Source organism: Pelecanus crispus, chromosome 2, assembly GCF_030463565.1.
Source record: "Pelecanus crispus isolate bPelCri1 chromosome 2, bPelCri1.pri, whole genome shotgun sequence".
Classification (NCBI taxonomy): domain Eukaryota; kingdom Metazoa; phylum Chordata; class Aves; order Pelecaniformes; family Pelecanidae; genus Pelecanus; species Pelecanus crispus.
Window position 1 is genome coordinate 110,117,339 of NC_134644.1, and position 23,744 is coordinate 110,141,082.

The following is a 23,744-nucleotide window of genomic DNA, read 5'->3' on the forward strand; positions in this document are numbered from 1 at the left end:
CACATGCTCTAACACATACACATATGTGTGTACATATATATATTGATATATATTTATTTACACACATACTGGCCTGCTCTCACAATGGAACAAAACTGTACCTGTTCCCAAGAGTGATTATTTGATCCCAGACAAGGAGCTCCATCCTGCAAGAAGATCAGACATATTAGCTTCCAATACGTTCGAACTTCTCTTGCTGGAGCACACTTAAATTCCTTTTACATATAGGGTTTAATAAGAAATTTGTTGTCACCGTTTTGAACAATAAAAAAACCGTTGCAAGAAGCTATGTGTGTTCCTGATGGAACTGTAGGCTCTTCAGGAACAATTTTCACATACTTTTCAGCAAAGTTAGACTGCTTTGTCCAGGATTCTAATGCTACCCTGGGGGGATTAAGCTGTTCAGAGGTTGCATCAAGTTCTGCACAGATCCCAGGGAAAACATACTTGCTCATCCTGGCTGCAAATTTTTAGGTGAGAGGTTGCGCCGCTGCTCTGTGCTGTCCGCAGGCCAGCAGAACTACATGGTTTTGTGAAGAGACAGAACACTCTGCTGTTGCAGGGCTGCAACGAATCGTTTTCCTGAACCAGTCCAAGAGGTGCCACAATTCTTCAATTCATGGTTCTCCATGAAGCTAGGACGAGCATGTTGATGCAAATAAGCATGCAGCCCAAAGTCCTTAAATTGCTCTATTTACTAAATTACTTTGTGATATAGTGACCTGGTACTTTCAGAGGTCTTAATCTGACTATTTTTAAATTAACTATTAACCACAAGCTGGTATGAAACTGGCACCAAAGGAACTAAACAGCAAGCTTCCCTGCTGTTACAAGCACCTATAAAATAATTTATAAACTTCTAAGTTCAGATTTCACAGAGCGCTTGAGCATATGCCAATTTAAAGTATGTAAGAAGTCCCTTCGGCTTACATCTGTGAAGAGCAGGGAGGAAAAGAACACTGTCAACTTATGAAAATATTTGAGAAAAGATCACTCTCTGGGAAGTGCATATTTACTAAATAATGTAAACTCATTACGAATACTTCAGCTGAGGTTTTCTGAATCCTCTGATACAGCGGCCAAAGAAAGCTTTCTCAAATGTAAATCTGAATCGACTTAGACATAGAATCAGATTATTTGAAAACTGATGAAAAAGCTATAAAACACTATAAAACCCAGCAGGCGTCAAAGGGCAGGTGGTATCTTTCTGCCAGTTGACCCCTTACCAGTTTCTCACACCTGGGGATTGTTTTAACCTTTTACATTTCCACTTGTTCCTGAGGTACATTTATATGTTTTGGGGCGAGTGGTTTGTCTGTTCCTTTAATCTTGAGAAATCAAGCCTGCAGACATGACACGTGGAGGCTCCAGGTGATCCTAGAAGTCGAGGGCTCTTGTGCTTTGACAGCTCGTGTACCTGCCAGAAGCAAGGGTATTCTGCCCGGTTAGTAAGAACTGATTAAAAGCAGAAACTGAGACGGGCTCTTCCAACCCCTCCACATGAAGAGTGAAGGGTAAGGCAGGAGTGAAGGTCCCTTCAGCACCGCCAGATCCTCCGAAGGCAGCCACAGCACTAATCCTTCCTCCCTGTTAGTGGCATTTCCACCACCACTCCTGCACCCAGCACGTTGCCACTCACTATCAACACCTTACTATACATTTACAAGGAGTGGGTGCGTGGGGTAGAGTAACAGGGTCCTGTCCCACAGCACAGATGAGAAAGGATTCGGCAATTTAGCACGAATGAATAATTCAATAGTTTATTCTAAATGGAGGAAATTGGATCTGCAATAATTACATTTTCTGTATATTGAGTACTATAATGGATAACACAAAATGATGTAAACATTTTAAAATGCAAGAATAATGCAAAATGACTGCTGTTATAACACAAGGCAAATGTTGGCAACCGGCAGCATTTAAAAAGCAACAACAGGAAATAGATCAGATGAAGCCCTAATTTATATAGCATAGTAGAAATGCGACTGCTCTGCAGGCTTTTTCATATTGTAAGACAAGAAAAAGATCAATTACATATAGACAAACCCATGAAAGAATAACTAAACCACAGCATTTGAAAAGTAGCTTTGTATACCAATTTCCAGACAAAATGTAAATATGATCTGATTTCTCGCTGAGCATATTGCTCTAATTTTTGTACTATTTGTGTTGTTTTGTATTTTTTGCATTATGTATGAGAAAATTACATATTGTTGAAGTGCCCATTTCCTTTTAAACACTGGCACCATTAAATTAGAGCTGTATTAACAGTCACCACTCAAGGAAAAAAAACACAAACAAAACAAAAGTTGTCACTGTAGCAGGGCAAAATCCTGCTTTGAAAAATGAGGTAAATAAAAATACAACTATGGCAATATAAGCCTAAAAAGGTTTTCATAAAGCGCATAAAGTTCCATTGTACCAATTCTTTTAGGAAAAAAGTTTTGCAAATATATATCCAAAGCAAGTGTTAAACTGCAGTTCTATATCATTTGAGTTTAGGAGCTGGTAGTGTGATGTTTGATCCAGGTAATACAATAATATTCACTTAAAACCAGCGATTATGAGGCAACAATCATGTATACATATATATTTGTAACTACACCTTCAAGTAGGTCATTGAAGATACATTTATGCTGGTAAAATTCCTCAAAGAACAGCTATACACATTCTGCATGAATTGCTGAAGAATGGCATTATCAATTAGACTTAAAAAAATCTTTTACAGAGCAGCTTCATTTCTGAAAATGGAAATTCATTAAAAATTATAACAAGAATTAAAGAAGCTGAAATCAAATCCAGCCTTCAGATTATTCCCCTAAGAAAAATTGTACTGTTTATTTTCTAACCATTTGACTTGACAAGGAAAAGTTATTGAGGAACGTTTTACTGATAAAACAAAGAGGCCCAGACATTGTAGCAAAGAATTAAATAAAATTATATCATAAAAAGACAGACTTGAAACTTCAAAATAACTTGGAAGAATGATTAAGTGTGTAAGCAAGTACTAGGACAGACATAATGTGATTCAAAAAATAAGCAGTTAGCTAAACTTTCAAATTCATTAGAGGCTTATTAACCTAAACTGTCTGGAGAAGGTCTTGATACATGGGTTCACTTGACTGTATGTATTTAACCCTCAGTTTTTCATCCAGAAACAGGTGCCAATGATGTGAAATAAACAGAGCAAAATTCACAAAGCTCAGAGATCCTCAAGTATGTTAATGCCCTCCTGGGAACCTGCATGGAGGAAAACATAGAAAAAGCTTAGATCACAGAAGAAAACGAAAGACAACTCAGAACAATGGTTAATATCCAGACAAAAGTTGCTGTATTTCCACATTTGTATTTTCATTCTGTTTACAAAGTTTGGATTTAGGGATTTGAAGTTAAATGTTTGCATGTTTATACAGAACAAGGAAGAATTCTCTCCTTGATAAATCTATGGTACTATTCTCAGCTTTATCCTTCCTCTTAAGTCTGGGTTTTTAAATTTAAAGCCCTCAAAATATTACAATCAGTTGTGGTGTTGGAGGAAGGAACTTTGGTTGCAGAAGTATATTCACACCTTCTTAACCAGCTGAGATCTGGTAGTCAAACCACATTCTTAGCTTTACAAGAAAGTAAGAGACAGAATCTTACGAAACTACTCTTTAGCATTTTTAAATGGTCATGCATGCAGTAAATTAGATTAACCCTAACCTGGAACAATCCTGCAGCAATGAAAAATGGACAGGATAATAGCAATAATGTAATGACAGTATCTATTTTTTTGGAATATGTCTCAAGTATTTAGGCACCAACAACATACTAATGAACACAGTCCAAAGGTTATTTCTGACACTAGATTTGATTAGGAAATGAATTTTCCCCCATCATAAAAGAAGTTGCTTTTTCATTGAAAGACTAAACATTTTCAGAATCTTTTTTCAATGAAAGCCCAAATATTTTCACCACATACAATTTCCATGAAAATATTTTCAAATTTAAGTTAAATCTGTTTCTTCATAAAACCAGCTCAAGCTATTATATTTATATATCATCTTAGAAGGTCTTATTTTAGCCTAACATTTCACATCAAGAAAGCATTTGAAAGATGGCTTTGTTGAAATTTGTGTACTATAGCTTTCTAATTAGAAGAGAAATTCCTAAATGTTGGCTTGGGGCAATCCACCTTTGTCATGATCCAAACTGGGCTTCCCAGGGAGGATGATGGCGGTTCTGTGATTCCCTTGGGCTAAATTAAGGTGAAACGACACCAAACGATCAATTAAGCGCATTATTGATGATAGAAACAACCTTAACTTGGCAAGTATAAGAGTAGGCAACCTGAACTAGGAAAGCACAGCAGTAGGCAATGTGGGTTCTAACTGAACTACTTATAAGAAGGAAGGAAAAAGAGGGAAAGGGGAGAGGGAGAGATATCACCACCCTTGGATCCCGTGATGACGATGATAGATGAGGTGATCCTCCGGTGATGGGCGCGCACCTGGCTTTCTCACAGTCATGTCTTTTATAGGCCAGTCTCCACCTCTCAATTGAGTCAAGTCCATCGCCTCGACAACTTACATGGTTCTTGTTTCAGAAAGTTCTCAATCTTCTGCACAGGTGTCATTGTGTGTGTGGGGGGGGTGGTCATGAGGGGTCTTTTCGGTGGTCGTGAGCCCCTTCCTCAAATGAACTCTGTATGACCTCTGGCCATATATGTTGAGTTGTGAGGCACATTAGAAATACGGAACTGCGCACCCTCCGACACGCCTGCCTGTGCTCTGTGCCAACCGACTTCCCACTTGCGGTTCGGTGTTGCCATGCAGATCTTAACTTGTTTCACCACAAGGTTTGAGGCATCAACCAACTGCTACAATGTTTGAGACATCAACATACATTAACTCCTTCAGTCTCTCACAACCTTTTAGAAGAAACAGTCCAATAGATCTCTAGCCCTTATATACAAAACTGCTGAGAATTTTTACTGAATTCCAGTTGTGTGGATTCCCTGCCTCCAACTTGTGTTCATACAATAACCTTACAGCAATGGTAGCAATTACTTTCACGTAAAATAATACCATTATTACTATATGTGATGAATTTGTAGCTTCTCATTTGCTGAATGAAATTTGGCAACTAAAACCAAACATCAGTATCATATGACAACACAGGAGCAAAGCAACAGGACGGGTTCTGCAGAACAATGGAAATGGCTTGGGAATTTCATTGCTTCTATTTTGAATATGTCTGTTCTATCACTGATGTTTGTAATGATGCAAATCCTTCTTTTAAATCATTTTTCTCTACTAGCTTATACTCTCCTTTGGAAGCCCTGCTCCTCTGATTGGTCTTAGAAGCCAAACTTCCCTTTCACAGTAGTTTTTGGCCTTGAAAAATGATAGGATGACTTTCATTAATAAAAGACTAAGCATGGAGACTTTTTTTTTTTAATTTGACAGCAAGTATAAAATAGCTTAATAGTCTTTATTTAAACTGAATAACTAATCAAGTCTAACTCTTCGGAAGGTTTTGAGCTCCAGATTTAGACCACCTACATTTAGCTGTCCACATATGTGTTAGGTGTCAAAACATTAATTTAATTCAATGGAAATGTAGTAGACACCCAACAGACTCTACAGAGCTCACTCAGCAGCAGATATCCTGCCCCCACCCCATGGGCTGGGCACCTCAGCCATCTTGGAGGCTCCATTGGCCCAATCTGCACAGACTTGAAAAAGAACAATGTACCCAGCGTAGTCCAGACCCCTAAATACAGGGACGGGATGGGGGTATCTCAAACTCATGCTTAATATCTAGCTACTCCTTTTATGCCAGAGGAAAGCCTGAGTCCTTCCCCAAAGAGTGGGGGATTGTCTACATATGGGTAAAATCAGAATGAATGAGAATGATTTAGTATTAGGATCAAATGTTCAACTTCTTAAAATGTTAAATACTTCTCTCACGTTGCTTTATTACTATACCTACTATTTTCACCAGCAAAACAAAGAAGAAAATTAGGATTATCCTGTGATTTCCTGGACAAGGTAAGAGGCTGTGCAACTTGGCACGTTAGTCATAAATACTGACCTTTTTTGCAAGGTAATTGTAAAAAAATGTTTTTATTGTCATGAATGATAGACCCAAGTCCTTCCTGTTGACTACATCATTGAATTCCATTGTAAGACCTTCTCACGCATAAATCTTGCTACACGGTAAATTTGAATACTTACAAGTAACTCTCAAGTGATCAAATGAAAACATGCACTCTGAATGCATGTGTAGTAGAAATTCAGAGCAAGGCTTTTCAGAATCAAAACCGTAGGCACCGGTCCAATAGCAGAAGTTATTTTAACTCTAGTTTTCTTTTTCAATCATCAACACCAATGAAGAATCCATACCAATGGGATTCTTAGAAATCATATTTTAAACACTTTATGGAAGACAATATTTCCTCTCCAGGGTTTAAGCATCACCTACCATGATCAACTTGATCCTGTGGCATTTAACCCATAAATAAGAAAAAAATTAATTTTTTTTTTTAATTTAAGTAAAAAAATAAAGTTCTGACCATTCTCAGAGACACTGTTTCTGCTCATCAGTCCTCAGTGAAAGTCACAGACTTTGGACCTACAGATATCTATGCTGAATTGCTAAAACAGATCACCTCTGAAGAAGGACCATGCCTGAACTGCCTGGCTTGAAGGAGGAGAGATGAAATGCTAGATCCATGAAAAGGATATGCTGAATACTGAAGTATGAAGGCCCTATATGGAAAGCTTCCATCCATACAATGGAGTTCCTTTAGGGAAGGCAGACAACTGGTATGTACATTCACTAGAGGAAATTTATCCACGCAAAGAAAGGAAGGACATAAAGTGCATCTCTGAGACAAAATGCACATTTGGCTACTTGTTATCACTTACATTGAAGCCAAAAGTCAGATTAAAAGATGCACAGTTTATATTTTGCTTCTTTATTGCTATTGTTTTTCTATTTGTTTTGTATAATACACAGTTTTGTGGTGTTGTGTCTGTGTGACCCTCTTGCTTATATCAATACTGTCTTTTGAATAAATATACCTCTATTTATCTCTGAAACAGTTAACTGTATAGGCTGCTCCTTCCTACATGTTTTACTACTGCTAACTTGTGATAGGCATGAGGTCAATAAAACTGGTGTGTTTCATATGCTACCTGTATCCTTAATATTCAAAGGAACATTCACATGAAAAGCATGTTCTCTCCTGCAAGACTGCTCTCAACAACCACCCATGATGTGGGTTGAAATATCTGGTCACAAAACTAAATTTATTCATTTTGTAAGACAGACCTTTTTGTCCCTGGATTAGGTCTTAGCACCACAAAAGCATTTAGCCACCCCATTTCATGTAATGATATTAAATAATACACATAGCTTTCCTTTAATGATTTCTGGTTTTAACTTCAGCTCAGATTCAAACAAAACTCAGCAGCACAAAAACCAGGTTTTTTTAGTCTGAAAGAAAACAAGCCAATCAAAATACAAATTTAAGCCAAATTCTAAGTTCTTCTAAGTACAAGATGTCTTTGTACTTAATGTTGCTGGTTTCACAAAACAAAGCAGAGCTTTATTTGCTAGTGTCCAATAAAACCGAGAATCTTAGCTTCTGTTACCTTGTTATTTTGCTCTAGAAACCATTTGTTTAGTAAAGTGATTCCTTTGGAGACAGCTGGTATCATTATCATGATGCAGAAGAGTAGGAACTATTATAGTGATACTATTTTAATAAAGAAAAATATTTAAAATTTGTAATGAGCATACCCAGAGTTTTCTTTCAGTACTCCAGAACATCCTAAATAGAAGGCTTACTTCTTTTGGCTTTCTTTAACTTTGAATAACCTTCTTCTTTCTGTTAACAACAAACAAACAAAAAGGTAAAAAACAGTAACACAAAAAAAGCAGTAATAATACTAAGCTAACAGCTCAACTAAAAAGTTGTTTCTGAGTGAAATGCTTAGTTGAATAATATGAGAATTAAAGTTTTTATTTTCCAACTTAAATATGATTTAAAGTTTATATGAACAGTAGGTAAGTAAGTAAAACCAGAGCTATTTTGAAAATACCCTTTTACATGCTGACAGCTAAGACTTTCAAAACCAACTGATCATTTTTTGTGTCCAAACTTGAGATAATGACAAAGGCTTACTCTTCAGAGAAGTGTTCAGCAGTGTCTGCAGTCAGCACCACTGTATTTTAGTCTGGACAGAGAAGGAATCAGACTAATGAGCATTGGAGAGTCCATCCCTACTCCAGTTAATAAACAAGTCCTTCTCCTATTCCTGAGACTCTAGCTAAAGCTTCCCTAGGGCTGTGCATCCACCTCACTTGGCTCCAGCAGCGGCAGCGCTGAACTGGCAGTGTGGCAGGCAGACAGCAAGAACTTGCTGTCTCCTGCTGCTTCCCAAAAATAGCTTGCAGAGCTCAGGCTGGTACCCGTGCTACTAACAGCCTGCCTGGAGAGAGAGGAATGGCATGGGGCACTCGTGACTCGTGACTAGGACAGGACAGTGCCCCTTCTCCATCCCAGCAGTGCTGCCAGACCAGCTCTGCTTGTCCAGGCTGCCCAACCCGTAGAGCTACTCCATGCTCACAAGCCCTAGTGTGGCTGAGTCATTCCCAGTGGCAGGCAAAGGACTTCAGCAGTTAATTTGTGTTACGGTGGAAGTCTCCCTTCAGTACTAAGACCCCTGGGGCTGTTATTCTTACAATCACAGTTATTTTTAGTTGCTGTTTTTCTTTTCTTCTTTGTGAGACTGACCTCTGACTCTCCTGCTGTAGCATCGCAGTGCTGGGCCGGTCACTAGTGACTCAGCTGTGGCCCAGTGGAAGGGCCTTTCCCAGCTGCAGGTGGATGGGGCCAGCTCAGAGCAGCTGGGCTGGCGCTTCCCACACCAACTCCTCCCTTCCCTGCTGCAGCCTGAGCTCTAGGGTGTGAGTGTGTTCCTGCAGCAGGCCCCTGAGGCTGCTCTACCCGCCCTTTCTGAACTGCACGGATAGTACAGTCTGTGCTCTTTTGATTGCCATTAAAAGTTACAGAATTGTCTTGTATTTGTCTTGAAAAGCATAACAAAACAAAAAGATAACAGATAAAATTTTATGCTAACCAATGCAAATTAAGTGGAAGAATCTGAATTATGGATACATACTCTTAAGTTCTCAATCAACAGTTAATGAGTATGTTGACAAGGTAGTTTATATATTGCAACATGTGACTAGGTGAAGGCACTTCAGATCAAGCTTGGGTAATGAGACCTCAAATAGTTATGCTTGCAATGAAATTCAAAAGGCAAGGGAACCTGGGTGAAAAGGGAGTTAAGTGTGTGCAACTTTTCCTCCTGGCTTATTTTGTAGAGTTACTGCACAGTATTTTCAGTTGGCTGTTAGCAGAAATAATACACTTACCTATGTAAGAAAATACAATTGTACTGAGCATTGGAGACTTGGGACCTGTTCTTTCTAGTGGGCCTAATTTGTAGGTAGTATAAACACAGAGAATGTGGTTGTAAGGAGAAGGAGGTGGAAGATACAACTGAGTTTTAAAGAACTGATATTTAGAAACAGAAGTGTAGCCCAGTGGTAGGTAAAAGCAATATTTAAGAATAATGAAAAAATATTTTGAAGATGAATTTAAAAGTACACACTGTTATCATTAGAGCAGCATCCAGAGGAAAAAGTATAAAAAAAAAATTCATGTTAGGAATCTAACTGCTGCTGATGACCCCATCTAGTAATACCATAACAACTTAAATATATTAAATAATTAAGAGAATATAACTTCTAAAACCCCAGAAATAATTACAAATAGCCTTTTGGAATTAATTTCTACACAATGTGCTGAATTTGAGCACTTAAGATCAGACACTTACAGAGCCAATGAGAATGCCCATAGTTATATTGGGCAGAATAAAACTGTTTTCTGTAGAATCAGAAAATCTACTTCAGAAACATATATACATTAAGTAACATTATTAAACATTTTCATTTTAGTAGTATCTTCTGCAGGAGACAAAATGCATGCTTGAAGTTAACCAATGGTTAAGGTTAATTTTATCCTGGTTAAGGTTAATTTTATCTAGAGCAGGCTCAATAAGATTTCTTGGTTTCCCTGTTTTAACTGGAACATGCTAAAATGAAAAAAATTAAATTTTCCTTTTTATCTCTTAATTCGGGTCTTGTAAACTGGATTAAGGGGTGTATGTGTGGGATTTTTTTACCTGTCTTTTTCTGGCACAACCTTTCTTTACAGATGCTTCCGTGTTGTTCTGCTTGATTGATGAAGTCGGTTTTGAGGGCAGTGTTTCACATGTCAGATACTCGTTTCCTGTAATCATCTTAAAGTATAGATGTTTATACCTTCATTAGCAAAAAAAACCCAGTATTTTTCCACTTGTTAAAATGACCTGCTTTTTCAAAAGGTGCCCTGATAACACAAAGCTGAAATAACCTAACAAATTACATTCTATAGGTGAAAAAAGTGATTAAACACAACGCATTTCATCCATATGCCCAGTCTGGGGGATACCAGCCTCATAAAAATTGCACTGAAATCAGCTCAGCTATTTATTTCATTGAAATGCAGACAGAATCATGGAAAATTTAGGTTGTAAAGTACCTCTAGCAGTCATCTAATCATAACTTTTACTCCAACCAGAGCTAACTTCAAAGTTAGATCGCATTGCTTTGGGCCCCATCCAATCAAGTTTTGAGAATCTGAAAGGACAACAGCACTACAACCTGTCTGTGCAACTTGTTCCAGTACTTAACCACTCTCACTCTGAAGATTTTTTTTTCCTTACGCCCAGTAGGATTTTTTCCTGTTGCAACTTGTGCTTTTACTGAAATTGTAATTAAACTTGTATTTGCAAAACTTCCATGTTTGTCTAACAGCACAATGACTTACACACAATGCAGTCAGCACTACACAAGTGATGATGTTTGAGATAGCTTCCAGGAGCTGTTCATTAATATGGTTTCATATGAAGACAGACTGAACACCAAAAATTTCATCACATTAACCTCACACAAATCTTGATAAACTGATAAACTGTCTTAAAGAAAGGAAAGCTAATTATCCCACCTTAAAAGTCCCAAATAAAAAAAGTGTGTATCTCAGACAACACAGTAAATCATCTTCCCTTTCAGAAAAAACGCATCAGTGGCTGAAAACATTAACTTACATGGTAGAAATTTTAGAAAACTCTATTGAGAATGATGGTAGAACATGATGAAAACCATGCTCTTTACTGCTTAACATTGTTTTAGAATATACTGAATTTGTGAGAACCAGTGAAAATGAGCTCTGTTATTTACCGTACCTGTTCAAAGTTAGATTTGCAGTGACGACTGGTTGTCTCAGTGATATAGTCCTTAGAACGGCATGCTGCTTTACTTTCTTCATTTCTGGCAATGCACACTGTATCATTTAAGACAGATTCATGAATATTTAACGCTGCTCCTTCATTTGATCTCTTTCTTTGTTGCTGTGATAAACCAGAATTTGTCATTTCACTGTCTAATTTACAAATCTGCAAATGTACTTTCTTTGACTGGTGGTGCTTCTCAAGAACTTGTGCGGTATTTTGACTTGCAAACTTTTTTCCCCTTCTTGCACTGGAAGTAGGAGATGCACAGGTATTTGGACTCAGATTGATGTTCGATTCCTGAAGCACTGACCCAACATTCTTAAGAAAGGAGGGAGAATTTGCCTTTTTGTGACTGCCTTCACTTGAATTCCCACCTGAAGCTGACTTATCAGAAAAATCAGAATTAGTCATTTGTCCACCAGACTCTGTTTTCCATCGAAATACAGGTGTACCATGTTTTGCATGTGTTTTCACATTCATTACCTGAAGTATGCTGCTATGAGTAGGATTTTTGACTGACATATTTTGAACGGGTTTGTAAACCGGAGTTATGCTGGACTTGCACACAGTCCGCATAGAAGATGAAACACCCATAATTTTTATTGGTGAATGTCTTTCAGCATTTTCTCTTTTCTTCCCATCCATTTGATTTTTGGTCTTTCCATTCATTTGCATTAACTTTCCTTTGAAAATTGGTATAATTTTGCTGATTTTTTTCGGGGGGAGTTCAAAGGCTGAATTTACAGGCATTCCTAAAGATTTCATAACTGGTAACTCTGGTATTCCTGGTATTTGCCTATTTTTCATTGATTTCTCTTTTGCTTCAATGCTAAACTTTTCCGTACCCTTACTGCTACTTGGAAAAGTCTGTGTTTCTGGCTCTTTGATCAAACGCTCCATCCAGTGGCTGTTTTCTATACTGCATGGTGGAGAAAGTCGAGGCAAAGTCTGTTTTCTTGGAGGAGCCTGCGTTAGAGATACTACACAAACCATTTCACCAGCCAATTTCATATGCTTAGATTTTATTTCCTGCAATACAACAAGAGTTGCTAAATTGAATGAACTGGATTTAAAAATCTGATAATGCCACCTGATGCATCACTATATGATACCTACCTAATATACATCACAATATATAATCATACATTTTCCTGTTTTGAATTAGAATGAACGATATTTTAAAACAATATTTTGTTGTCACTATAAATGACGATTTTTTTTTTCTCCTCCCCCCGGTTTAAAAACTATGCTGGAATATCGTATTTCTCAGAAGGAAAGACTTAAATTACAGTAATTATCTTGGTTTAGCACTTTCCAGTTGGGTAATGCCTAGCCCTTTTGAGAGGGTCTGCAGAGAGTTTGACTGACAGGGCTCCTTGTCTCTTAAGACTTCTAAGGGCATCTGTATTCTGAGCAAAAGACAGTTTGGATGTCTATAAAAACTGCAGATGACAAAGAGGAGTCATTCTAGCTTTGATCACTGAAGAGACATAAACAGGAACTGCTTTCTGAAAGAGGATTATAGTATTTTAGAATCTCTGCAATTTCTGTCACTATTCTTTGTTCAGAATTAATTACTTCATTTCTTCTTTCACACACTACTACCAAAGAAATTTGAGTCTCAGCATTTGTCAAAACCTCAAATTAAAGAAGTTTTGATTGCTTGCCTCCTTTCCATCACCAGCCATGGAGTAAATCTTAACAGTCTGAGTGTTTTTAAATGCATAAGCCCACAGAACTTTTTTTTTTTTCCATAAATTGTAATAATAGTAGTAATAATAACAATAATAAATATTATTATAATTGTTGTTGTTGTTGTTATTATTATTATTATGGAAGAGGTGTGAGAAAGTTCTGGATATCCAGCTGTAAAATAAGGTCTACAGAACTGCAAATACTGATAGCAACTAATTAACACTAAGTCCAATTTTTTAATTAATTTGTGATGTGAACAACAACATAACAATGGCAAATAGCAATATAATATTTAATTACACATTTAATTAAAGCTACATGATTGATAGTTGTTGGTTGTGAAAAGCATAGTTTTACACTTTTACTGTGTTCTGAACATGATAAAGACCACTTCATACCACGAACAAAGTACACACTATTAACATGTTTATAAAAACCGTTACACGCACCAGAGCCCTGGAGAGTTCCTGTGTAGCATAAAGTGCTTTAGTTGTCATCTTTACTGGAAATCCACATAGATGTGAAAGATTACACTTCATGTCAGAAAGAAAATTGTTCAACACACTTTCTGAATCTGTTCTAGGGAAATACTGCACTGGCTGACTTCGAATGCAACTTAAAGGGTACCTGAGTAAGTGTTCAGGGATACATAACGAGTTTCTTTACACTTCTATAATTATGAATCATCCTTCGCTGAGGATGAACACGTCTAAAGCTTTTTGAAAAAAGGTGAACAAAAGCACTTACTTTCTTAAGGGACTAAAGCTTATAAAGTTACAGGACTTTAACATGATTATACCATACTAATCTACCATAGTAAAGATTACGCAATACAAGTAATCCTTAGTCTAGTCTTTCCTAGCAGGAAAATTCTCTTTAAAACAAATCTTGGTTGGCCATATTTTTACAGAAATTTAACTCTTCCTTTTATATCACCATTTAGAGTGGCATTATCATGTTTACAGAAGCTGTGAAGCAAACTGATCCATTTGACTTACTATTATTCAATACTAGGACAAAGAGAGTTGACTAGATATTTTGTTCCAGTTTGTCTACTGAAAAAATTCTCCACTGACTTCTATGAAATTATGGAACAAGAAAATGTAGCACAATCAAAAATGAAAATCTAGATATTCACTAGAAGTGTGGTAGAGGAAATGTAACAAAAATATTCTGAAAGGATACGTAAAGAACCTTTCACCTATTGGCTTGAAGTAAACACTGAAATATATTTTTGTCTCTTCAAGATCATCTGGAAGAATATATCCATACTTAAAAAAAAAAACCACAAACGTGTATTACAAATACAAATTCAATAGGTACAAAAAAGGGAGGGAAAACCAAAAGCAGTGCATATTGTTTCTTACCAGATTCTTCCAGTGCATCTGCAATTCTTTATATGAATGGAAAGGAGATTCTGGAGGAATTATGTGGCTGATGTTTATGATCTGACCCATTTTCATGCTGTGCATAGGTAAAGAAGGGATGCTTACAAAGGGTGTCATAAAACTCAGCTGAAAATATACTGGACTTTTGGGGGAAAAAAAAGTAAATCTACTTTTTGGCATTGAAAGTATTTATGGATTATTTTTACGTTTTGAGGACTAATACCTTTAGCTCGTAAGTTTATGACAGAACAATAGCAATACTTTCTGAAGTATGGAAAAGAACTTGGCACATGTAAGTCTAATTTCTCTTGTATGTAATACTTACTACCAGTGAATGTAGAACAAAAGCAAATATATGATTACTTCTCATATTTTTATGATGAAAATCATAGGTGAAAATAGAAATACATTGTGGCAAAGGGGGAAATAAGTTTTTTCTTTAAATTGACACTTTCTGCTAAAATTGTATTTGAGAAAAATTAATGCTTTTGCATATCACAGAAGTAGCACAGAGATTACTAAAATTGAAGTATTTAAATGTGTAATTTATGATTCACTGATTAATTTTTCTCATTTTCCACAACATTGAGACCATAAAAGTAAAAAAAGAAAGATTCCTGAATGTAAAACAGACTGTAAAACAGAACTGTTCTTATCACTAGTATCAAATTCACAATTTGCATGGCAAACATTCCAGGAAATGTTTGTTTCTGCTGAAATGTAAACAGACTCCTACCTTGGCAAAACATAGCACCAGTTACTTAATATGGAATGTTGGTGAATAACTGTATTTTCACTGCTGTCAAACAGCTTTAAGGTGTTTGCTGAAATATCAAAATCTCCCAGCTTCAAACAGGAAAAAAAAAGTTATTTGCAAATATTTCTACAGCAGTACAAAATTAAAATTTTCAAAAATAATTGTGTATTACAACTTTAAGTCTTTTAATAAGTAAGAGTACAGAAGGAGTTTCTCAAACTAAGAACCGTCTCACTTCCATGCACATTTTCTAAAATTCAAATCACAGACCCATGTTTGACAGTCTAGTAACTGTGTATGCCACCTTGCCTAATCAAGTGCAAAGAACCAAGCAACAGAATTAATGGGACATAGAGTTTCACCCTGTAAGAAGTCAAAAAACACTACACATTTTCACAATGTGAAAATATTTGACTGTAGGGACCAATCAGACACTAAGATTTGAGAAACATTTTCTCTCTTCATGGCCTACCAGGGTTTGCATTTATTCACTGACAAGAAAATCTGGCTGTTTCTGTTTTAGAAAAGTATTAAAATGATCAAACTGATAATGAAGCCAGATCATGATTGCCTCCATCATTGCTTTGTGTCATTTTGGAATTGGATTCCTAAAGATAGCTTTAATGTTTATGCTGTCCAACTAGGTCATAGAAGAAATCCTATTCTTCTATTCTAAGAAAGAAGAGTTTGAATCAGAAATCCTTATTTTGGAAGAAACCAGCAAGCCTGACAATATGCCCCTGTATGTATGGACATATTCAACAAAGGTGACATAGTTGTCAGAAAGGATGGTAACTTTTCAACCTCAAGCAGGACTTCTTAAACAATTTATTAATTATGCTTACGTGCAGCAAAATCCAGGCTGCTCACGTATTTTGGAAGCTGCGTAGAAAATGAAGCAGATTCCAGAATAATTATATACAGGGACTTTAAACATAGTGCTGACAACTTATCTGTAGCTTCACTTTTAAGATGTTACTCAAAACTGTCTATGTATTACAGTGAGACAGTGAATGCCTTCTAGAAAACACTGCTAGAAGGAAATCTAGAATCATAAAGACACTTCATGACTATATTCTGTCAGCATTTTTGAAAGGTCTATTAATTAGTCTAGAATCTCAATTTTACAGTGCTTGCTAGAATGCATCATTATAGATATAATATGGATGTTATGCACTTAGAGCAGATGCAGATAGTCAACAAATATGATTACTCTCAATACAATCAGAAATAAGCACTTCTATCCCCATCATGCTAATTGCAAGTCACTTAACAGGAAAGAAGATAAAAATTAATACGACAAATACAGTCACAGAAAATATAACCGCTTTATACCTCAGGGGGTGGCAACCGAATTGAGCAAGCCTCCACACTGATGCAAAGCTGTCTCTCTGATACATTGAGGTCTATAACTAAAACAAAAACAAAGCACAAAGCCCTGTTTTGAACTACAGTTCATCTGCCAGACAGAAAGCTAACCCAAATGTTTATTTAAAGTAATTGTTAGTCAAAATGCTGCATTGGAAAACCAAAAAGCTAGACTTCCTCAGCATGGAAATGAAACCTAATTTCTTTTTAACTGTGAAAAATTAAAATAATAATGAATTACCATCCATACAGTACAACTCCCTAGGAACTCATGGCTGTCCATGCAACTGGATGCTTGACACTCATATCCTTGATATACAAACACCCATTTTCAAAGCAAATGTAGTTATTATAACCATTAGCTGTGCTGAGTCATCTAGCCCAGTACTATGCATCCAGAAGTGGTCAATAGGAAAGTAAGCAAGGCAAGCATTTATTGACATATCTCCAGAACATCTACGCAGCTCTGAGCAAGCTCTAGCACAGGAACTGAATGTATTATGTTCCTCAATGTATGTCCCTATTACAAATTTAGGCTTCAATATCCCCAAATGTAATCTTTAACTTTTCTACTGGAATAAAAATATTACTTTGTAATTTTTCCAATAGCTAAGTAGCATCCTTTGTGACTTAACTTTTGTGAACAGCAAATGTAGTATGTACAGAACAGCCACTTTAGCTCATTTTCCTACCTATTATTACGGAACTTTCACATCACTTGCAAGACTCGTAATTTGAGGCAAGTGCATTTAACTGTAATAATCATAACTTTTAAATGGTAAATTTCAATCTATGGCTGTAGATTAAGAGTAGAAAAATTACCTTTTTTGTGGGCAATTTTTCAAAGGTGCAGTTGAGCTGACAACTATTACATGCAGAGCATCATCTGCCATCAAGTGTATTTTGACTGAGGTTATTTCAGAATGAAAAGTGAAAAGATGTTGTGTTGGTAATACCAGGATCATGGCAGTATGAAAGCACATAACTATACCTTGCTCTCACAAGTTTACCATGAACAGAATAGTGTACTTACCAACAGCATTTTGCCTTCCTGAATGAGACAAAAAATCTTTTCCTTAACAAATAAAACAGACAGACATTATTTTCTAAACTATATGCCTAATGTCTTTATGCAAAAAAAAGGAGAAATCACAGTTTCATTTGTGTGTGTCATGAATGATGAAAGGTTTGTTCCTTTTAAGGAGAGAAAAACCCCTCTATCAATTAACTTTTCACTGATTCATTAACATCTTATATAAAAAAGAAAGATATATGAAAGTATATTAGTGGACAGCAATTTATACATCATTTTTTTCCTCCCAGTAAGGAATTTATACAAAGAAGTATTTTTAATTGACTAACAGTTAACAAATTTCTCAGGTTCAAAAGTGAATCTGTATAGTATTACTACATATTTTACCATCTATCATCAGTTTTGCCCAGCTTTAGTAACATAAATGATTAGACAAGCTGCATGCACCAGGGTGACATTGCTATTAGTCAATGTCTTTCACTGAAACCAGTTTTATATCAGCTACCATTTAGCCCTCTACTTCTAGCTGCTACTCCTGAATAGTTGATTTCGTTCAGAGAGCTATATATTCTGAAGATACTGGAAACAAGATACTGTTAATATTGTGGCTGGAAATAAGACAATAACATATACACTTTTCTCAGTGTATATTTGCAATGATCTCTACAATTGCTCAGCCTAATAAGAGCACACCATAGTATCTGAAACACATCTATTTTTCCATATTTTGGTAATACACATTTATCCTACACAGGAGTTAGTAGAGAGATGTCAGGCAAAGGAACTACCATCTAAAAAGACAGAGCTTGGTAGAAGGAGGTGGTCTGACAGAAAAACACTTCTGTACTAGAAAAGCATGCAAACCCTGTGCAGAAGTGCCACTGATGAAAGCTTGAATCTGAAAAACAGGCCCAATTTTTAGAAGACATTTATTGTCCAACAATATTTGGTTTGCAAATTATTCATCTGGTATGTTGCATTCAGTTGAAATAATTATTTGATCTATTACAAAGATGAGGAGGAAGATGAAAAAGTGAGTGATACGTCCATTCAGATTGTTAACTTGAATCATTGAACTTGGATAAAGGAACAATAAAAATGCAATCAAAGAAAAAAAATCCTAGGATAAATGTATTAAATAATTGAATATAATAAATGAAATAATGATGGGAATGAAATAACTATTGAAGTTAAATTATGGAAAATAAATGCAACAATAAAGAACTAAAATGAAATGCTTGATCCCTGACCCAGGTGAGTCAAATACCTTGCACCAAGAGATGACCAGCCTTGTTCCATCTGGGTGCAAGTCTGGCTGTAAGTGTGTAGGAGAGACAGGTTTGGAGAATGGCTGGACTAACTGTTTGTGGTGCTTCCAGCTAATAACATCAATGAGAAAAGAAAAATACATTATTAATAATTTAACAGGTTTTTTTAAAGGCTGCAGGCAAAATTTAATCAAAGATACTGCCACTGCATCTTGGAGCCAAATCCTAGTATATGTTACACAACTTTACTTTTCCTCTACAAGAAGTTAGCACATTATTTGATGTAGGCATTTAGATTTCATGCATCGTCAAAGTAAGGTGCACTACAATTCATTTAATGTTTTCACGAGGCTGATAATAGACTTGGGGAAAAGATTAATTGAAATATATGAAGTACTTTACTAGATACGCATCTCTTTCCAGACAATAGGCACAACATCCAAAATTTACATATATTAACTTTGCTGTCAAGCTGAAGACCAGACATTTTCTTGCAATCGCAAGAAAAACAGATAAATGTAGCTGCATTCACCCAGCAGTACTACTTGCCTGACCACTTGCCTGTCCTGCATAGCTTTCTATTGACAGTTAGCATTAGTCAAGAAAAATAAACTATTTTACAATGGATTAAAAAAAGTTAACTAATACACCTCCAAGAGGATGTTTCTAATGAGATCCTGCAAGGATCTGCTTGGAGCTCATTGTTACTAAATACACTTCATACTACTAATCTGCTGGTGTTGGAAAATCTAACAATGACAGGTCAGTTACACATATCAACATAAAGCACTTTTGTAAGTTAAGCATATTTGAGCAGTATATGTCTTGCTAATCCAGATATGCATTTACACTTCCTGGAACAAAGAAAAATACACCCAAGCAGCTGTGCAAATGAATCATGAGAGCTACTGGCTTTGCTTACTATCAGCCTTTTGACTCAGCAATTTTAGTGCATCCACACATACATTCATAAAACCCACAAACACTGCATAGAAGATAGTAAAGCATATGCATAATGGTCTAAAAATATATCAGCTGTTAAGCTCATGGGTTCTATTTCTTCTCCATGTTTTTTTTTTTCTCCGACACTGTTCTACACAGGTTGGATAGACTCAAAACATGAATGTGGAGGTAGTTCCAATGTCTGGGAACAGCCCCACCTGTGGAACCTATAGGGCACACGCAGAAGGGTTGACACCAGCAGGGGAGCTGCAGGTCTGTGGCCCGAAGGGCAGGTCTGTCGTTGCCTCCAGGTCAAACCCCAATGCCCCTGAACAGCATCAGGATCCCACTGCAGCCAAGAAATCGAGTGAAACTGCTTGGGAACTTCTTAAAACTTTTGACTCTGACAAAGTACACTTCCTATACACAGATTAGTGAGAGACATTTTGTCCATGGGACAGGCTTTTTTACCCTGAAACTTGGCTTCTGCAGTGCAAGTTGCATGACCTACGAAAAATACTCATCTCTGGCAACAGCAATTGCAGACAAGTGTAACAATCTTAAGAACTGTGCCATCTTTCAGCACTTACGGTAGCTCCTTGTTTCTCTATGTAGGCTTGACATATTCCTGATTTGTAAAATGGTATCTAAAAAAAAAAAAAAATTGAAGTGTCTGAAATTGAGGGGTGCTTTAGCAAATTATATATTAAATTCTGGTCCATCAGAGACTTTGCCTAAGAAAAACATGCTAAGGAATAGTTAAAGCAAACAGCATATCCTGTATTTTCTCATTACTAAAATTAGTTCAGGCATTTGTCATAGTGTAATCTCATTTCCAGCTAAAGATACACTAACAAGCAAGCAAAAGACTGCCCAAAAGAAAATCGCAGAACTCTGCCCCTGCTGCTCTCATTGTGAATTGGGTGGCATCTTACTAATTGAGTCCATTCTGTTCCACAAAAGGTTCACCATCTGAAAAGGCTATTTCATCAAAAGAGCAGAAGACATAAGCTGTCATCTGTATTACTAACGCACAAAAATAAAAGTTTGCTTTAAATGACGTAATTTTACTTATCTTTGATCCTCAAACAAAACACTTCTTAGAGAAACATGCATATATGTGTGACGGATACACTTGACTCCTAGCTATACTTTGGTTCAGGCTGACGAAGAAGCAACAGGCCTCATGTCCTTGCGGTGAACCTGCGAGCTGGAAAATCCCTGGCTTATGTACAAGGGAGTGAGTGTGTCTTGAAAAACATCTGGAAAGGTGGTTTTGAAACCCAAAAGTACAAGACAACCAAAGTACAGAACAAGATATCAGAGCTAAACCCAAGACATCTGTCTTGCCTATACTGCTGACTAGCAGCCAGCTACTTCACCCTATAAATACTGAAATCAGGATGGGCCCAATTTGAGCTCTCCTTGAATGGCAGCCGGCCTGCACGCCAGGTGACTCTCCCCTTGAGTAGGGATGCCTCTCAAGGTTCGGAATTCCTTACCCGAGACTAAGACAACCTTCCTTACCCAAGGCAGAGAGATCCCTTACCCGTGACAGATCCTCGGTAAGTGACAACATGTTGAATTAATAGTATGAATCCATGTAGCTACTCAGATATTATAAACATTGCATGGATAATTCCATTAAATATGAATTGTTGACCAAGTCTGAGACTAAGATTGGATCCAGCTGCACGTAGGCTCCGAAAAGGAGTTTAGAAAGCAAGGGTGTCCACTCTGAACCTCATGACTCAACGGGAGGGTCCTCTTTACTCTTCATGCCTCTGGTGTTTTTATGAGTCATTGTAACTCAATTTTCTTTTGTATGTTTCTTTCATGCAGTAATTAATAAGATGAACCTTGCCATTGACCTTATTGAATCCTGTCAAAATATTTTTTTACCTCAATAATACATATTGCTGCTTCTCTCTTTTGAGTGAGGTGCATTCTGCTCATCTGTGACAGTATGTAACTACATATACTTATTTACACAGTGATACTAACCGCCATTACAACTGAAATTTGATTTAGTGTTCCAATAACAGGAGCAGAAAGGATGTCTTGATGCAGGAATAATAACTGTCTAAAAAAACAAGTGAGAAAAAAATTCAAAATAATTTTCCGTACTTGATTTTCTCAGCTTGAATTTATTTTCCTCACCTTCTACAAACATAATACATTCAATTTTTAATCAGTTTCCAGCAGTTCAGTATAATATATTGGACTAATCCAAGTCACTTGCTCTTAACCCACCCACAGTGGTCTAAGACAAAGACTTCAGGCCTTCGGCACATGAACAGAACTCTCCAAAAGTGTTCCTTTTGGCGTTTCTTCCCTTTCCTATTAAATGGAATGACATAATTCTTGGTGAACACTAAGGAGCGTGCATATGCTTTCTGAATATTCTTCTCATTCAGTCTCAACCTACATAAAGCAATACAATAGCTCTAACGATGTACCTAAAGCATTCCAACTTTGCGAGTGAACACAGATTAATTTTAACTATTTATTAATTTGAAGTAGGTGGCCTTGTTATTTTTAGCTGATGACATTTAAAACATAATAGAAATGTGGTTTTTTTCCCCAATAGCCAGCAAATTCCCCACTAAAAAAAACACCATATTTTGAACAACTTTATACTGTTTGCTGCTGCTAAGAATTTTATTGATTCTATTACAGTTAATTCTAGTACTGCTAATAAAATCTTTGAATAACAACTACCAACAGCTTTGGAAAATAATAATCCTCAAAATTCTTTACCTGCAAATCTTTATCTGTGTACTCCTTGTCTCAGTTTCTGGTATCTGAGAACTCAGTGTTACTGTAGTGGCACAGAGTTTTTGTAGCTCTGGCAGACTGACAAAGAACAGAGACTGGTGCCTGGTGTCATTCATGTTCTATTGTTGATTGCCCCAAAGTGGCACCTGGGTCTTAAAAGAAAAATTTTCATTCATTTTTATAAGGCAGGTATTTGTTTACAGAACTTTAAAAGTATATGGTATCAGGTAAATGAATAATCAGTTATCTTCTGACTAAGTTTAGGTAGACAATATAACATAATTTGGTCAGCTAAAACAGACAGCTCAATATACTTTTGCAATAAATACTGCATTATACTTGAAAAAATAATTATTTACAAGAGTCAAAATATTCAGAGTAGACAATGACAAAAGCATCCTTTCCACCTTCTTACAAGGGGCTGGAATCTGTCTGGGATCCAGGAGCTGAGGAATCCCTCTGTGATGCTGGTCCCCTCCTGTCTGTCACAAAAGTTCAATTCCCAGGAGCTCAACAGCGATCTCCTCACTAAGTCATACAAAGACCATGGCTGGCCTGTCGGAGAGAATGAAAACTACAGAAACACAGAGGTACACTGGAAATCTTTTCCTTTTTCTCCAGACCGGGCTCCCTTCCCAGTGGTACAGGGAAATTGTGTGCTCCCTGCTTAAATCCATCTCTCTTCTCAAGCCACAGGTGAACACTGTATTCTAACCTATGCAGAACTGAGTACAGTCTTACAAAAGACTAAAGCTGTACTAATCCAGAATCACATTCAGCTATATATTAACAATGAACACAGACAATTTGCTCTCCCATTCTTGCTCTCAAAGGAGAAACGTATGAAGAACAGCATTTTGTCTTGGTGAGAATTTTTAACGGGTACACTCCTACATACTTATCAAAAGATGAAGAAAACGTAGCTGGTATTTGCAGTCGAATGTGATTAGACATGCAGTGGTTCTACCAAAGCTGTCTCTCATATCCTAAGCTTTGCCTTTATAATAGAAATTATTGACTATATTTTGTCTTCAAGAGTATGAGGCAGTTTTGGGCTCAGGCCACAATCATTATCTTGAAGTGCACATGACCTGATATTTCATGCAAAGTTAGAATACAGAGTAC

At 36.7% G+C, this 23,744-nt stretch overlaps 1 protein-coding gene across 1 annotated transcript; it reads right to left on the bottom strand.

Annotated features, from left to right (window-relative positions):
- Positions 1 to 3,186: 3,186 nt before the first annotated feature.
- C2H18orf63 (chromosome 2 C18orf63 homolog) lies at positions 3,187 to 23,059 on the bottom strand. Its single transcript, XM_075706132.1, has 15 exons — positions 23,027 to 23,059; positions 22,602 to 22,771; positions 21,846 to 21,924; positions 20,432 to 20,488; positions 18,899 to 19,010; positions 17,632 to 17,673; positions 16,566 to 16,642; positions 15,210 to 15,319; positions 14,453 to 14,549; positions 14,271 to 14,356; positions 13,535 to 13,712; positions 11,343 to 12,419; positions 10,242 to 10,358; positions 7,789 to 7,876; positions 3,187 to 3,240 (listed from the first exon to the last, which is right to left on the bottom strand). The coding sequence occupies exons 2-14, from the start codon at positions 22,733 to 22,735 to the stop codon at positions 7,820 to 7,822; spliced, it is 2,223 nt and encodes a 740-aa protein (XP_075562247.1). The 5' UTR covers positions 22,736 to 22,771; positions 23,027 to 23,059; the 3' UTR covers positions 3,187 to 3,240; positions 7,789 to 7,819.
- Between the last annotated feature and the right edge of the window lie 685 nt (positions 23,060 to 23,744).

Excerpts from the sequence above, each read along its gene's own strand:
- C2H18orf63 (XM_075706132.1), bottom strand. The coding sequence starts at position 22,735 with ATGAATGACACCAGGCACCAGTCTCTGTTCTTTGTCAGTCTGCCAGAG. Across the intron at positions 17,674-18,898 it reads TGGTCATCTCTTGGTGCAAG|GAAAAGATTTTTTGTCTCAT; the intron begins GTATTTGACTCA and ends TTATTTGTTAAG. Across the intron at positions 12,420-13,534 it reads AGGAACTCTCCAGGGCTCTG|GAAATAAAATCTAAGCATAT; the intron begins GTGCGTGTAACG and ends GTTGTATTGCAG.